Source organism: Mytilus edulis, chromosome 2, assembly GCF_963676685.1.
Source record: "Mytilus edulis chromosome 2, xbMytEdul2.2, whole genome shotgun sequence".
Lineage (NCBI taxonomy): Eukaryota > Metazoa > Mollusca > Bivalvia > Mytilida > Mytilidae > Mytilus > Mytilus edulis.
In genome coordinates this window covers 56,427,511-56,446,166 of record NC_092345.1, presented here as the reverse complement: position 1 = coordinate 56,446,166, position 18,656 = coordinate 56,427,511, and the positions used below count along the sequence as shown (strand labels likewise).

Here is an 18,656-nt window from a genome sequence, read left to right as displayed (position 1 = left end):
CCTTATCAGTGACTCAATATTAACGCAAAAATATGCAATCTTTAATGACTTGACAACAGTATCGTAATTATATCCCTTCTTAATAAGTCTATTCAAAGGTTTTGTAAGTTTCTGAGGTGAATACTGACACCTTTGTGCTTTATAAAGAATATTTCCATAAAAAATTTGATGTGAAATACCTGAACGTATTAGAAGTCTGCATGTTGAACTATATTTACGAATGATGTCTTTATACCGATGATAAAATTTAGTAAATGTTTTGACTAGTCTGTGATATCGAAAACCCTGGTGTTATAATAACCCTGGTGTAATAATTTTTCAGTAATACATAAATTTCTCTCGTTAAAATCTAAAACATTGTTACATACACGAGCGAATCGTACAAGTTGAGATATATAAACACCGTAAGATGGTGACAATGTTTTTATAGCATGACAATACTGATTTTTTTTCAATTTGCCGTTATTAATCTTTGAATAACATTTTAAATAAAGGAATGTATATGGCTTATAAATATCTTTCATTCCTTGACCATTTTAGCTTTACGTTTTTGTCTTTATGTTATCACTGATAAGAAATTCATTTTCGAAAGCCGAATATAGTGCAGTAAAATTGACTCCGTTGATATTGTAACACATGGCATATTACAATATACACATACATGTATATTTTATGATGTTTATAATGTAATGGAAATATTATCCCCATGGAAAAATACATGTTTTGTGTCCACATTTTATAAGTTAAAAAAAGATCCTAGGTTAAATCTTTTCTGTCGGTATTTGTTCCTTTTAACGTCCAACAACATATAAAAATAACACTAAACATACTTACTATACACTCTTTCACTTATGCCACTAAGCCAATACTTCTGTCCAAAGTCCATGACACCTAGCACTTTTTTCACAACGCTTAAACTTGTGATATTTAATAACGAATCAGGATGATTTTTTGAACGAGCATAATAATCCCAATAGCATTTGAAGTCTTGATTGGAATAGTTAAAAGGCATGTTCAAAACAATAAGTTTACCCGAATCCTCTGCAAAGAACCATATTACAAATGGTAAGATCTACCATATGCACAATGAGATAATGGTTACAAATGTTTGGTCTGTCGATGTGTAAATGCGGACAGCCTTCAACTTATTTGTAATTTCCAAATATATTTTATGTAATAATTTTGTAAGATTGTGTCAATGCAAAACTACCAATGAATTAAACTATTTGATATTTATATATTTCTTATTACTTTTTTATTTGCCAATTTTGTTTTCCCAATGACAAATGGACCATACGCTTCTAACATAAAACGAGTATATATCGGGTTGTTGTCTCTTTGACACATTCCCCATTTCCATTCTCAATTTTATATATATCTGGTTTTTTATGGGGATTTTTTCAGTGATGGTAGCGCTTTATACTAAAATGTGCGCTTAACATTACAAAGGGAAGAATTCAATTTATAAATTAAATGTTTACTCAACAATCATGAAATAATCATTGACTATGCATTGTTGTGATGTTTCATGAAATACATGTGTTGTCATGAATGTTGAATATATTGAGAAATAAAATTGATCTTGGAATGCCTAATGATATTTTCAGCAGTTCAAAGGTGAGGTTCCTTATGGAGAATGTTATTATGATCACTTACTGTTATTATTACAAAGTCCTCGATGAACTTCTGTTACTGGTATTTGCTCAACGTACAACGCTAAAAACATTAAAGGTATAATTATGAGACAGTGTAAATTATCTTCGTGGATAACGCGGGGGTTCATGTCTATTTTTCTCCCCAAACTATGTATATAAGGGCATTGTACGGTCAATTTCATAGATATAAGAAGATGTGGTATACGCGTCAATAAGAAAACTCTTCATCCAAGTCACAGTTTCCGCATGCGTTAACACAATTTTTCTGTACGTGTGCATAGATTTTAATGCATATAAATATTTCTAACAACAAAATATTTTCGTATTATTAATTTCTGTTCTTATGAGTATTCATTAAAGAAATGAATTTATAACAAGCGATAAGAAATTTTATTTTGCACTCGATGATATCCGCGTATTTGTACGATTAGTAACCAGTCAAAAACGAAAGTCAAATATCTATGGCAACGATAAATCGGAATGCCCTCACGGTCATCGCGATGTAAAAATCATTATTCAAGCTATATTTTGTGGCGTTCTGCGAAGAAAAACAAGATCTACTTTACACACAAAAAAGTTATTTGCACACAGCATAAGGATTGGTTGATTTTTTTCCTCGATTGAGTTGGGAGTGTCTTAAATTAATACATTGAAGCTAGTTGCTACATATCTGTGTGCTATCCATCATATATGTCGGACTACTCTCTCTCACTCTCTCTTTCGTTCTTCTCAAATAATGGTAAAGGAAAAGTTTCAGTTTCAATATACTAGTTTTATCACATGCCTATGTACAAGGCAATTCTGTTGGAAATTCGAGAAAATAAACTTCATTCTGCCACACTACTTCTAAATGTAATAACCTTATTTTTCATACACATATTGCTAGGTAGATGACTACGGATTGTTCTACTCACAGTAGATAAAAACATGATCGTTAGCTATATTTAAATGTTTATAACATACGATTATTTCTCATATTAAACATTTTGTTAAAAGAGTCGATGCGACAAAACAAATGATTGCACGTTTTACTGGAATGTTCACAACGAAGGAGCAATTTTTTCTCATAAGATTTTTGTGAGAATTTTCATTCATGTGTATAGCTTCGAAACTTTTTCAATAGCAACGCTAAGAATTACAGATACTATCGGGCTGAGGAGGATAATTAATCGCTTTTGATCGCATTTCATTTTCTGTTTCAATGTATCTTGCTTTTATAAAGTGGGAGTGTGGTCATTAGTAAGTTTTCTCTTTGTTATAGCTCCGGGCCTTGTCTTTATGAAGTATCAGAGTTAAATATTTCGACATCTTTTATCCTTGAAACAAATCTATATTTTAATGCATATCAAACGAAACATTATTTAATATAGATCAGACCATTTCATGAAATTATGTTATGCCAAATATGCAAGAAAAGTCGCATACAGTTTAACGTTATTATAACGCGAACGTCAAATTACGGTTACGGGGACATGTCATTGGATATCTTAGATCGTTTCGGATTTTCTACCTGCAACTCAAACATTTATCGGACACGGGAAAAATGACGGTGTTTTAAAAATGAGACCGTAGTTACATAATGATGACTTCAGATAGCTTCTTCGGGACTTGTATAATTTTTCTGATATTATTAAAATCAATTATCGTCCGTTATATCGTATGAAAGTGAAGACAGAAAGTATTTTTACGGTTTGGGCAGCTAATTGGGAAATTTTCTCTCTTTTTTATTTAAACTCTTCTGAAGATCTTCCTTCTCTTACAGTTAAAAACGTCTATTACTTCATTTAACGTTATATGTATACAATACAGTTGTATAATTTAAAACCATTCTACTTACTAATGAATCCGCACTAGGATTTCAATGACGCACATAAAACAAAATTGTAACAGCGGGACACCCTTGAAATGACGTTATAGGCATCGAAATGAGCAAAGAAATAGACAAGCACAAACTCATCTTTGTTATTGATTTCTATGGTTTATTTCATATCGAATGATTTGCATAACATGGCTATTTATTGTATAGGATAAGAGCTTTAATATGAATAACCCACCTTCTAACCCATATTTCCAATGTGACACCAATATCGTGCGCAACCATTATAGGTCAAAGTACGGACTTCAACACACAGTCTATGCTCACTACCGAACAGCAAGCTATATTTAGGGATTCAAAATGTACTAGTGTAAAACCATTCAAGCAAGAAAACCAACGGTTTAATCTATATAAAGAATAAGAAACGAGAAACACTTATGTACCACATAAACAATCAATGTACAACAGGTTCCCGACTTAGGACAGTGGTAAACAAATGCAGCGGGTTTAACAAAATCAGAAAGGCAACTATAACCTTAGACAAAATGCTGTAAAATGAAATTAGTAACATACACGGGTAAATAAAAATTATTTTGGTGTAAGGAGACCATGGTTTAAGACGTCAAAATGACATCAATTGAGTCATTTTTCCACATCATTATTCAGAGAAATATCCCTGGTTCATGTGATAATGAAGTCAAAAACACTTTCACGTGTCTGGCGTATCAAATTATAATCCTGGTACCTTTGATCACGTTTTTCAGAAAACAAATTAAGGCCACAGTAACTAATTGGTTATCAAAGGTACCAGGATTATAATTTAATACGCCAGACGCGCGTTTCGTCTAGACATAAGACTCATCAGTGATTAACCGTTGTTCAAATCTCGTAAATCGATTAGGATAAGACAAATCAAGGAGGTAAAAACAAGAACTGAAGGAATCGCGTGAACTCCAAAAAGAAAAGAAAGATTTAAAATTAAACATGTTTTTCGTCTTTTTCTCCTCAATCTTTGATGGGCTTGCATCATGAAGAATAAAATTTAATTTAGTATGCCATTTTAAATTCAAGAACAAAAATAAAAGAAAGATGAATTAAATTTTTCTTGTTTAAAGACATCTTAAATTGTTACATACCTGTGTGTTTAACATAGTTCACAGACAATATATAACTAGATGTCCACATTGTGGTGTCTTGTCTATACCCTAAACTAGATTCGTTGCTCCATTTTTCTGGGATTAATATCTGTCCTTTTTGTTTACATAACTTGACGGCTTTAGACCACTGTACTTTACCGTCTTAAACAAACAGACATGAAAGTGTTAGTATAATTAAAAATGAACTTACCAATATGTTGAACATAATTCTGGATTGGGAATATATAAGATAAACGTCTGTGAACTAGGAATCAGCCCATTGCACCACATATCGTTTTATATGCTTAAAGTGTATTTAAGGCCGTTAGTTTTCTAATTTGAATTGTTTTACATTGGAATTTTATAGCTGACTATGAGGTATGGGCTTTGCCCATTTTTGAAGGCCGTACGGTGTCCTAAAGTTGTTAATTTCTGTGTCATTTTTGGTATCTTGTGGAGACTTGTCTCATTGGCAATCATTCAAAGTCTTTTTTACTTTTATATAATAGATGAATAAATAAAAATGAACCAGGGAGTTATATAAATGAAACGTGAATTGCAAAACAGTACATAACATGGCTAAAAGTGACTATGAAAGGCAGCAAAAAGACATGTAAAAAATAAAATAAAAAAAAATACTGAATTCCGAGGAAAATTCAAAACGGAAAAATCCCTAATCAAATGGCAAAAGCAAAAACTCAAACACATCAAACGAATGGACAACAACTGTCATATTCCTGTATTGGTACAGGTATTTGCTTATGTAAAAATGATGGATTAAACCTGGTTTTATAGCTAGCTAAATCTCTCACTTGACAGTCGTATACATTTTCATTCTTTTAACAACGATGTGTAAACAAAACAAACAGATATAATAGGTAAATTGTCAATATAGAAATATAGCAGTCATCACTGTGCTAGTATCTTAATCACTTTAAAATCAAACCGTTATATAAAAAAACATTAACCATGGCGCAATAACACAATGACGGGATGTTTAAGTGAAGAGCCACGTCACATGCACGAAAGAAACACAAAAAGTTACATGGTCAATTGAAAGCATATTAGCAAGAATAAGAAGTTATCATAGAACAATAACACAATGACGGGATGTATAAGAACAGAGTATCACCATATGAAACAAAGAAACACAAAAACGCATCCAGAAAAAGCATATTAGCAAAGATGAAAGGCAAGAATACAAAAATTATCATAGAACAATAACACAATGACGGGGTGGATAAGTACTGAGTCACGTCAAATGAAAACCACCAAAAGAACAGACTAAACTGTAAAAGTAATATTATAAAGACAAAGACAAATAATACTATAACTAAAGGATTCATAATAACACCCTGGTAAATAAGCTCATCATAGAAACCGGGACTAAAATATTTCTTATGAATATGTACAAGAGGGACGAAAGATACCAGAGGGACAGTCAAACTCAAAGATTGAAAATAAACTGACAACGCCATGGCTTAAAAAAAAGAAGACAAACAGACAAATAATAGTACACAAGACACAACATAGAAAACTAAAGACTAAGCAACACGAACCCCACCAAAAGCTGGGGGTAATTTCAGGTGCTCCGGAAGAGTGAGCAGATCATGCTCCACATGTGGCACCCGTCGTGGTAATTTTGTTATTAAAATCCGGTAAATACTATTATTTGGAAGGTCACATTCATGAAAAGGGAAGGGTATTGTAGTTACAGTTATCATCTGTGAACCCATATTTTGACTATTTTATTTATTGTGTCTGTTTAGTTAACGCATCAATGTAAATATAACGGAATTTGAAGAGACTGTCATCAAAGTGAGAGGGTTAGCGCTATAAAACCAGGTTCAATCCACAATTTTCTACATTTGAAAATGCCTGTACCAAGTCAGGAATATGACAGTTCTTGTCCATTCGTTTTTGATTCGTTTTGTTATTTGATTTTACTATGTGATTATGGACTTTCCAAATTGATTTTCCTCTAAGTTCAGTATTTTTGTGATTTTAATTTATATCACATTTCTAACTTACCTTCATTGGGCTGTTCTTACGCAGACATTTAAAAAAAAATTGCAATGATTTGTATATATTTGTACATTATGGTTTACAACATCTTAAATAAATATTGCATGATTAGAGATATATCTAAGACGATGTAGTGTTACATACCTGATAAAGAAATAAAGGTATAGAACAAAATTAAACGAAAAACCAAAATCAATGCCGACATGTCACTAGATAAATTATGAAATTTATATAGCCATTTTCGGCATAATTATTTCCAGGATGGAGACTGATAAGGAAGGAAACATCGTTTACAGAAAACCCAATTGAAATAGAATTTTAATGGATTGAAAAATTCACCGAGTTATACGGACATATTGCTATGACTAATGCTTGATTATATACACGAAGGAGTGTTTCCTCGTTAAATTATTTGCCTTCACTTCATTTTAGATAACTAAGAATTATAAAGTTATAAAGTTTGACTATCAGTCTTATAATTTAGAATTTCAGAAATTTCTTCGAATCAAACTATTAAATAGAATTGATATAGGTACACACAAACACATCGAACGCTGCGTTTTATTAAAAGGAAAAAAAAAGAATTCCCATACAAGGGCAACCTGGCCAAATAAAATCTGTCACATTTATACGCACATGATGTACGAGAAGGTATCATTGTTTTTGCCCTGGTGTTTATTTAAAACTAGAGATCTTTGTGTTAAATTTTTCATGCATATGATTAGCTACAACTAAATAATATAGCACTGCACACAAGAATCTACAGTGTATGAAGCCAACAAAAACACATTTATAATTGCCCAGATCATCAACTGGTAAAATAACTTCAAGTTACTGACTATGCTAGAAAAAGGGTACAATGCGAACCTGACGAACCAGAAGTGGACACTTTGTCTAAATGGATCAAAGCTTTTCGATCATGCATTCAGAAATTAATCATTAAACAGAGATTTTTTTAAATTGGAAATCGTAGAAATAAATTTCTTGGTTTGGGTTATAATGATTCTTATTTTGTGAAAACACTATACTAATCCTATCAGAAAATACACTGAAGATTATATCATCAAAATGCTGGTCTTTTTAATCGACAATATACTTGTTGAGTTTGGAGGAATGACATTTCAACAGACAGTCGGTATTTCAATGGGTAATACTTGTGCACCATCCTGACCGACTTCTTTTTGAACACGTATGAATCAGAATTCATTCAGAAGAAAGACAAAAAGAAAAAGCACCTTGCAAATTTTTTTATTTTGCTTTCAGATAAATTACTGACTGATTAACCCACATTTCAGTCAGTCCTTGCATCTTATATATTCCACTGAACTTGAAATAAAGGATATTAATATATACTATAAGAACTGCTTCATACCTTTTCATCTTCCTAAGTACTGACACAGATGGACGACTTCACACAAAAATATATGACAAACGGAATGATTTCAACTTCTCAATATCAATTTCCAATTTCTCTACTGTATCATACCCTCTGCTCCGTCGTAAATTGTTTTCGTATCTCAATTGATACGTTATGCTCGATCATGTTCACATTATTCGGACTTCATATACAGTGTTATTCTTACGCAGAAAATTCTCAAACAGAGTTATGAGGAGAAAAGATAAAAATTTGACACACCGTAATTTTTATGGACACCATCACCAATTGGTTGTCCTTACGATGTGTCTGTTAACTTGTGACATCATGTTTTAGAATTTGGTTTAACCTCATTGTCGTCAGTCTTCTGAGTGACCTTTTCTCAAATATGACTGTTTTGCCGAGTGTGCAGTTGCATTGCTACATGTGTACGACGTGTCTCAGAATTTTTATACATCCAACATTTATGTATTTATTTATGATGTTTCTGTTGTGGTTTCTGTTTGATAATGTGCTATGTCTTATCAATTGTTGTTAGAATTCTGTACTGTCGGTACATTTCACATAGGTCTTATTTGTCAGAATAGTCGAGTAATGTTCCATTTCCCTGTATAAAGTATTGTGTTAGTCCAAATAACTTTAACATCGTCACAGCAATTATTTGAAATAGCCTTTCAATACCGTCATTATCATAACGATTGTTTGGACTAGTATTGTGAAATTATTTGTATACATTTCAAGATTACACATTCGTTACAAAAATATTTCACTGCCTGTGATGTCCTGTGATGTTTGTCGTCAATGAAAGCTCTTTGTTTTTCTGTGGTTTACATGTGGAAGCCACTATTACATTTTTATGCCCCACCTACGATAGTAGAGGGGCATTATGTTTACTGGTCTGTGCGTCCGTCCGTCCGTTCGTTCGTTCGTGCCCCACCTACGATAGTAGAGGGGCATTATGTTTTCTGGTCTGTGCGTCCGTCCGTTCGTTCGTTCAGGTTGAAGTTTTTGGTCAAGGTAGTTTTTGATGAAGTTGAAGTCCAATCAACTTCAAACTTAGTACACATGTTCCCTATGATATGATCTTTCTAATTTAATTGCCTAATTAGACTTTTGACCCCAATTTCACGGTCCACTGAACATAGAAATGATAGTGCAAGTTTCAGGTTTAAGTTTTTGGTCAAGGTAGTTTTTGATGAAGTTGAAGTCCAATCAACTTCAAACTTTGTACACATGTTCCCTATGATATGATCTTTCTAAATTTAATTGCCAAATTAGACTTTTGACCCCAATTTCAGGGGTCCACTGAACATAGAAAATGATAGTGCAAGTTTCAGGTTAAAGTTTTTGGTCAAGGTAGTTTTTGATGAAGTTGAAGTCCAATCAACTTCAAACTTAGTACACATGTTCCCTATGATATGATCTTTCTAATTTAATTGCCTTATTAGACTTTTGACCCCAATTTCAAGGTCCACTGAACATAGAAATGATATTGCAAGTTTCAGGTTTAAGTTTTTGGTCAAGGTAGTTTTTGATGAAGTTGAAGTCCAATCAACTTCAAACTTTGTACACATGTTCCCTATGATATGATCTTTCTAAATTTAATTGCCAAATTAGACTTTTGACCCCAATTTCAGGGGTCCACTGAACATAGAAAATGATAGTGCAAGTTTCAGGTTAAAGTTTTTGGTCAAGGTAGTTTTTGATGAAGTTGAAGTCCAATCAACTTCAAACTTAGTACACATGTTTCCTATGATATGATCTTTCTAATTTAATTGCCTTATTAGACTTTTGACCCCAATTTCACGGTCCACTGAACATAAAAAAATGATAGTGCAAGTTTCAGGTTAAAGTTTTTGGTCAAGGTAGTTTTTGATGAAGTTGAAGTCCAATCAACTTCAAACTTAGTACACATGTTTCCTATGATATGATCTTTCTAATTTAATTGCCAAATTAGACTTTTGACCCCAATTTCACGGTCCACTGAACATTGAAAAAGATAGTGCAAGTTTCAGGTTAAAGTTTTTGGTCAAGGTAGTTTTTGATGAAGTTGAAGTCCAATCAACTTCAAACTTAGTACACATGTTCCCTATGATACGATCTTTCTAATTTATATGCCAAATGAGACTTTTGACCCCAATTTCATGGCCCAATGAACATAGAAAATGTTAGTGTTAGTTTCAGGTTAAAGTTTTTGGTCAAGGTAGTTTTTGATTTAGTTAAAGTCCAATCAACTTGAAACTTAGTACACATGTTCCTTATGTTATGATCTTTCTTATTAAAATGCAAAATTAGATTTTTTTCCCCAATTTCACGGTCCACTGAACATAGAAAATGATAATGCGAGTGGGGCATCCGTGTACTATGGACACATTCTTGTTTGTTTGTGCGTTTCACTGTGTTGAATATTCTTGCGTTTGTTTTTGCTGAATTTCTGTCACGTAGTGTTGTCTGTTCAGCGATATTTTGTCAGTTCTGTTTCGTCTGGTTCGCACTGAACCTAATTTCTAGTTCTAGTAGTTATCAAAAGTACCAGGATTATAATTTTATACGCCAGACGCGCGTTTCGTCTACATAAGACTCATCAGTGACGCTCAGATCGAACTAGTTAAAAAGCCAAATAAATACAAAGTTGAAGAGCATTGAGGATCCAAAATTCCAAAAAGTTGTGCCAAATACGGCTAAGGTAATCTACTCCTGCGGTAAGAAAATCCTTAGTTTTTCGAAAAATTCAAAGTTTTGTAAACAGAAAATTTATAAAAATGACCATATAATTGATATTCATGTCAACACCGAAGTGCTGACTACTGGGCTGGTGATACCCTCGGGGACGAAACGTCCACCAGCAGTGGCATCGACCCAGTGGTGTAAATAGTTATCAAAAGTACCAGGATTATAATTTTATACGCCAGACGCGCGTTTCGTCTACATAAGACTCATCAGTGACGCTCAGATCGAACTAGTTAAAAAGCCAAATAAATACAAAGTTGAAGAGCATTGAGGATCCAAAATTCCAAAAAGTTGTGCCAAATACGGCTAAGGTAATCTACTCCTGCGGTAAGAAAATCCTTAGTTTTTCGAAAAATTCAAAGTTTTGTAAACAGAAAATTTATAAAAATGACCATATAATTGATATTCATGTCAACACCGAAGTGCTGACTACTGGGCTGGTGATACCCTCGGGGACGAAACGTCCACCAGCAGTGGCATCGACCCAGTGGTGTAAATAGTTATCAAAAGTACCAGGATTATAATTTTATACGCCAGACGCGCGTTTCGTCTACATAAGACTCATCAGTGACGCTCAGATCGAACTAGTTAAAAAGCCAAATAAATACAAAGTTGAAGAGCATTGAGGATCCAAAATTCCAAAAAGTTGTGCCAAATACGGCTAAGGTAATCTACTCCTGCGGTAAGAAAATCCTTAGTTTTTCGAAAAATTCAAAGTTTTGTAAACAGAAAATTTATAAAAATGACCATATAATTGATATTCATGTCAACACCGAAGTGCTGACTACTGGGCTGGTGATACCCTCGGGGACGAAACGTCCACCAGCAGTGGCATCGACCCAGTGGTGTAAATAGTTATCAAAAGTACCAGGATTATAATTTTATACGCCAGACGCGCGTTTCGTCTACATAAGACTCATCAGTGACGCTCAGATCGAACTAGTTAAAAAGCCAAATAAATACAAAGTTGAAGAGCATTGAGGATCCAAAATTCCAAAAAGTTGTGCCAAATACGGCTAAGGTAATCTACTCCTGCGGTAAGAAAATCCTTAGTTTTTCGAAAAATTCAAAGTTTTGTAAACAGAAAATTTATAAAAATGACCATATAATTGATATTCATGTCAACACCGAAGTGCTGACTACTGGGCTGGTGATACCCTCGGGGACGAAACGTCCACCAGCAGTGGCATCGACCCAGTGGTGTAAATAGTTATCAAAAGTACCAGGATTATAATTTTATACGCCAGACGCGCGTTTCGTCTACATAAGACTCATCAGTGACGCTCAGATCGAACTAGTTAAAAAGCCAAATAAATACAAAGTTGAAGAGCATTGAGGATCCAAAATTCCAAAAAGTTGTGCCAAATACGGCTAAGGTAATCTACTCCTGCGGTAAGAAAATCCTTAGTTTTTCGAAAAATTCAAAGTTTTGTAAACAGAAAATTTATAAAAATGACCATATAATTGATATTCATGTCAACACCGAAGTGCTGACTACTGGGCTGGTGATACCCTCGGGGACGAAACGTCCACCAGCAGTGGCATCGACCCAGTGGTGTAAATAGTTATCAAAAGTACCAGGATTATAATTTTATACGCCAGACGCGCGTTTCGTCTACATAAGACTCATCAGTGACGCTCAGATCGAACTAGTTAAAAAGCCAAATAAATACAAAGTTGAAGAGCATTGAGGATCCAAAATTCCAAAAAGTTGTGCCAAATACGGCTAAGGTAATCTACTCCTGCGGTAAGAAAATCCTTAGTTTTTCGAAAAATTCAAAGTTTTGTAAACAGAAAATTTATAAAAATGACCATATAATTGATATTCATGTCAACACCGAAGTGCTGACTACTGGGCTGGTGATACCCTCGGGGACGAAACGTCCACCAGCAGTGGCATCGACCCAGTGGTGTAAATAGTTATCAAAAGTACCAGGATTATAATTTTATACGCCAGACGCGCGTTTCGTCTACATAAGACTCATCAGTGACGCTCTAGCATAGTCCTCAACTACATCCATCAGTACTATGAAATTTCTATATAAGCGAGAGGCTTGGCTAGCCATAAGACCAGGTTCTACCCACCATTTTTTTTTCTAAAATGACATGTACCAAGTCACGAATATGGCAGTTGATATCGAACAGTTCGTTTCTATGTATGTAAGCGTTTGTTTTTGTTGTATTTTGTAACTCGGATTTGTTTTCCCTCAATCGATTAATGACTTTTGAACAGCGGTATACTACTGATGCCTTTTTACATACCATACATTTGTTATTTTGACTTGCCCTGCTCTATAGATGTCAGTTTTTATGATTTTTTTTATATTATCTTCTTTAATCATTATACAGAGTTTATTCATTCCAAAACGGACTTAAATTGATTTCCTGCTTTCAATGTTCAAGTGTGTTACAGTTCGATTCGACTAACTCCAATCACAGCGTAAAGTCCATGACAGTATGTTTGTTTTATGAACAATAAGGATAAACTTGAGGTTTTAAATAGCCTGCGTCGCTCACGTAGGTATCGATGCATATAAACACTTTATTACAATGTGGACTGGAATAGAATTTATGGTAAAAATCCCTTTTTCATTGATCCTGATCATGGTTACAACCATTTTGTTTAAAATTTCTTTCCATATTTCGAAGGTATTACGCCGCAAAAAGGGAGTACAAAATACATATCACTTAGGGCATTCATTCCTACTCGGAATCCAATAACGATTATTACAAAATTTTACTTTTTGTGGATCTTATATTACTGACCACTTTGCTATTAAAGTGTCTGTCTATTTTGATACCATCCCGGGTTTTTGGTAGAGCTCGTGTTGCTAAATCAAGGTTTTAGTTATATAATTTATGTTTTGTATACTGTTGTTTGTCTTTTGGTTTCGTTTTGAAATGATATAGTCGTTTTATATTCGACCTATCATTTTGATTGTGCATTTGTTATTTTTCGCTTCTCTTTTATAGTTTTCATAATACTTGGAAAAACGCAATGAAATGTTGAAAATCGTCAGTAAAGACTTAAGAGCAATAACTTCAAAAAGGAGTAAATGGACGTTTTCAAATTCTTGATTTATTTGTAGATCTTGTCTTGCTGATCATTGTATCTTTTTAAGTGCCTATTTATTTATTATAGTTTTCGCTACAATCCACCTGATATGCATGATGTTTGTATTGATGGCCTTGTCGAACATATCAATAAACCTCTTGGAATTCATCACATTCGCTCTAAACTGTACTCACTTCTGCTTTCTAGACTGAACTCTCTATTGAAAGCGTGTGAAGAATCCCACACTACAGATAGTCGATCTACGAAGTATAAAATAGTTGCCATGGTGATGGATATTGCTAACCATAGATTATTCAGACCGGTTTTTGAACATTCGGAGGAACTGCAGAAACGTTCATTCTTCAATTTGAACTTCACAAACAAGGGTATTGATGCTATAAATATAAGTAATTTTCTTCACCATAAAAGAGTAAAAAGCAACATTCTTTCTTACTTTAAGGATCAATCTTCTCCTACAGTATCATATTCCTACACCAACCCTGTTGCATCTAAACATTTTAATCACAAAAGAGTGTTGCAGAATCTAAATATTGATGACCTCAAAGCTAAACCACCTGATTGTGTCTGTTCACATTCCCTTTTCGTGTATAATCCTGCTGCTCATGTAATTTCTGGAGACCTAAACATAGTCAATAACTACAAGTTGAGACAACGTTTGTCCGAGGGTCCGAAATACAGAGAGCCACAGCCAATCAATTGGAAACAGAATTTCAAACTACTAATGGATTCTGTTGAGGGTTATGCAAAAGACTTGGCAAAAAGAGAAAAGGTTGAGGTTGACACTCTATCGGAGTGGGTAACATCAGTGAGGTCATTGATTCAGATAAGAGTAAGTAAGCTTAAAGGGTCAAAGAGCAACACAGCTCCTTCTATCTTTAAAGACCCTCATGGCATAGAGGAGTTGTCTTGCCTCCATGACAAATATGTTGTCGTTCCAGCTGACAAAGCCTCAAACAATATTGTTTTTGTTTGCAAGAAACAATAAATTGACTGCCTGATTAAGGAACTGAGGATAAATAACACACTTGGAAATCCTACATATACACTAAGTACGCTTACGTAGCAGGAGATCCTGGAAAACCACAAATCGGTTCTAATCTCCTTTGGTGTTAATCCAAAGGATGAAGACCAGGATCTCCCGTCCTTATATTGGATTCCTAAGCTTCAAAAGAATCCTTATAAGGAAAGGTATATTGCCGGTTCTTCCAAGTGTTCCACTAAACCCCTTTCTAAAGTTCTTACTGCCATACTCACTGCAGTCAAAGAAGGACTTCAGAAATATTCCGAACCAGCATACTCAAGAAGTGGTGTTAATCAGATGTGGATACTGAAAATTTCAAAAGAGTTATTGGTGAATTTACAATCTCAATCATTAAAACATTGTACCAACATTAAAACTCTTTATACCACTATTCCACATACTAAACTTAAAGCTCGACTGAAAGAACTCGTCAGCTTATGTTTCTTTAACAAAAAGGGCACTAGACGTTTTAAATATCTAGTTTTGGGCTGGAATTCAGCTTACTTTGTGAAAAATCATACAGAGTCAAGGAGAAAATATACCGACGAGGATATCACTGCCATGCTGGACTTTTTAATTGACGACATATTTGTTGAATTTGGAGGTTTAGTCTTACAACAGACTATTGGAATCCCAATGGGTACCAATTGCACTCCTCTACTTGCAGATTTGTTTTTATATTCCTATGAAGCAGAATTTATCCAAGGTACTACCGATACAGATAAATCTGCTGCATATTTAGACCTTTTTCTCGAAATGACTACTGCTGGTAGGTTAAATAAAATTTGTGACAAACGCGATGATTTTAATTTCCTATAGTCAACTTTCCATTTCTGTGTAGCAACATCCCAGCGGCACCAGCATATGTGTCTCAATTGAAACGTTACTCTAAAGCTAGCTCAACGTACGATGATTTTGTTGAACGAAGAATACTACTTTGTCAAAAGTTGCTAAGACAGGGCTATGAATCAATCAAATTAAGGTCATCACTCAAGAAAATTTACGTTCGCCATCATGAGCTGATTGGCCATTATGACAATAGTGTGTCAGAAATCATATCTGACTGATATTTGTCCTCAGTCATAATTACCTTCCATCATAACCGAACTAAACAAAGAAATAACACGAAGGTTACCGTATACGGTGCAGGAAATGCTTACCCTTCCGGAGCACCTGATTTCACTCCCGGTTTTTAGTGGAGTTCGTGTTGTTTCTTAATTGTTATTCATAACTGTTGATGTTAATGTTCTTTGGTTTTGTGAGTCTTTGTTTACTCCTTGGTTTTGATTGTTATTGTCTTTCAAACAATAGACGAATACACAAAAAAATGGGTAACATCATCATTAAAGGACAATGACTCCAATAAGGAGTCTTCTATCGATATCTGCCATGCTGCTTTTTGTAGATCTTGTCTTTATTTTCATTTTATCAATATATTTTCTCTCTTTATGTTATACTCCTCTAAAAGAAACCAAAAAGAAAAAACTCAGTCAATTTAATCAATTTTTATTCGTTTTAGCTACCACATGTCCAAACAGAACTAAACAGCCCACTAGGAAATGTTGATAATTTAGCCGCATATTGATCTACATATGAGCTGATGGCATGATAACATAAAATGGTACATATATGTTCCGTAGTGTTGATATTTTTATATATTTACGATTATTTCAAAATTGCACGTATAAATGTAGCTACATTTGTTTCAATAAATTGTATGGTCTCGTGGGAGATGTTATAGTATATATGTCCTATTTTTGTTAAATGATGTTTATAAGTTTTTAGAGTCGACTTCATGTGAAAAAATGTGGCACGGATGACGTTCATACTCCTCTCCCTTTTTTGGTTTTGAAATTTTGTACAACGAAACCTGGAAAAGAAAACTTTGTGTTAGTACACTTGGTTGTTCATAAGCTTATTGAACCTTTTATCGATTTTCTGTTGTTCCGTCATCTCTGAATTGAACTGAGGGATTTTCGCCATAAATATCTATCTGAATACTTCAACCAAACTGACACTGATTAGATGGTTCCTCGAACACAAGTCCACTATTACGTTTTATGTTTTTGTTATGCTACACTGTTTTCCTTTGGAAACCATCAGGTCAGTCAAGTTGAATATAGATTCATTATCCACGAACCGGTTTATCAAAATATGAATGCACGAATTTCAACACGGACCAAATGTATTGTCTTCTTGTTTTTTTTGGGAAGATATGACATATCATTGATATGATAACTTTCTGTAAAATTACTGTCATGAAATATAAAGCCGTATTATTTGACACAATTTTCCAAATATTTGGTTTTAATGTTGTTTAACTGCGTTTTTGATTTTGCTTTCTAACTGTTGTGATTCCAGCGCCAAGCATAAGTCTAATCCAAACCGATGGCGCATTTGTTGTACCAAATCATAAGCGTAGTGTCTTTGATGAAGCCTTTGTTTAAACCTATGATCAGAAATGTAAATCAACATTGAGCATAGGAATATTCTATAAATAATAGCAGGGGTGTCCAACATTTCATTTTGTTCATAAAACCCGTCAATTAACTTGACATTTTTGTTTTTACAAGTTTCCAACAAGGATTAAAGTTTGATAGGCACAATGAATAGTTATATAACAATTAGTGAAAGGTTTTGGACAATTTTTTACTACGTTGAAGCACTAACAGATTTTATTGAGATTTCAACAGTTTCGAAAACTTCTTTCAAACATGGTGAGATAGGTGATCCATTAATGTCTCCTTGTATACTTGAGGAGCCGTGTAATCTTCTTTAGATATCGATCATGTGTGACACTATACTCGCCAGACCCAAGATCTGTATTATTAGATTTAGATACCTTACGAATAGTTATTTTGTGTGTACATATCCAGTTTAAAAGAAAAAGTCATTAACCATAACGGTCCTACATCATTTCAATACTTATAATTTGAATTGCACAATTGTTTTTTTTCATAATTTCCAAATTGTGACATGAATGGAGAGTTGTCTCATTGGCAATCATACCACATCTTTTAAATCTATCCACTAATTTTTATCAAAACTACATTATCACAAAGTTAATATATTTATTTGAAATTCTTCATTCTTCAAGCACTTTCGCATACTCCTAAAGGCACCATTATATTTATGATAAGTAGACAGATTTAGGTCAGATTTCTGACGACATAATGAAATATATTATAATATGTTAACTTATAAACTTATTTTGCTGATACCACTAAATCTTAATTGGTTAAGAAAAGCTGAAAAAAGTAGATTTTGGTATCAGAAGATGCTGATCCTTCACTTATTAGATTGAACCAAATGTACGTTTTCTTGTGTAATTGGAAATGCTTGGACATTCTTTTTAATTTAAATTATTTCACTTGCGGAATTATTCGATATTTTAATTCATGAACATAATGATTCGCGCGCGCGTCTGGCGTACAATATCAATTCTTATATCTATTTTTATATATGATTTTAATTAAGGTCATAATGCTTTTTACATTTTTTTAAATTTTTTTCGAAAAAGAAATATTGTTCAACCACATGAACAAGTTACTGTAATAGGCTATTAATGCTTTTCAAATTCGTAATTTATTTAGCCTTTTTATTTATTATTTGAGACGAGTGTCACTGGTACGTTTTTGGGCGTATGGCGCAAAATTTTGATTCTGGTATCTACGAAAAGTTTATTAGGAAATTACACAAGCTGAGTGTGTAACCCATTATGACAATCTCCTTTCTTTGTACATAAATAAAATTTATTTTACAGTATTGAACTCACAATGTCCAATTCATAAGTAGCCTTACATACTATAAATAGACAATCTA

The 18,656-nt window shown here is 33.7% G+C and overlaps 1 protein-coding gene across 1 annotated transcript; it reads right to left on the bottom strand.

Annotated features, from left to right (window-relative positions):
* Positions 1–773: 773 nt before the first annotated feature.
* Positions 774–6,890, bottom strand: LOC139512475 (uncharacterized). The gene is made up of 4 exons (XM_071300105.1): positions 6,777–6,890; positions 4,608–4,769; positions 1,657–1,716; positions 774–1,041 (listed from the first exon to the last, which is right to left on the bottom strand). Exons 1-4 carry the CDS (start codon positions 6,835–6,837, stop codon positions 821–823), a joined length of 504 nt encoding a protein of 167 aa, XP_071156206.1. The 5' UTR covers positions 6,838–6,890; the 3' UTR covers positions 774–820.
* Between the last annotated feature and the right edge of the window lie 11,766 nt (positions 6,891–18,656).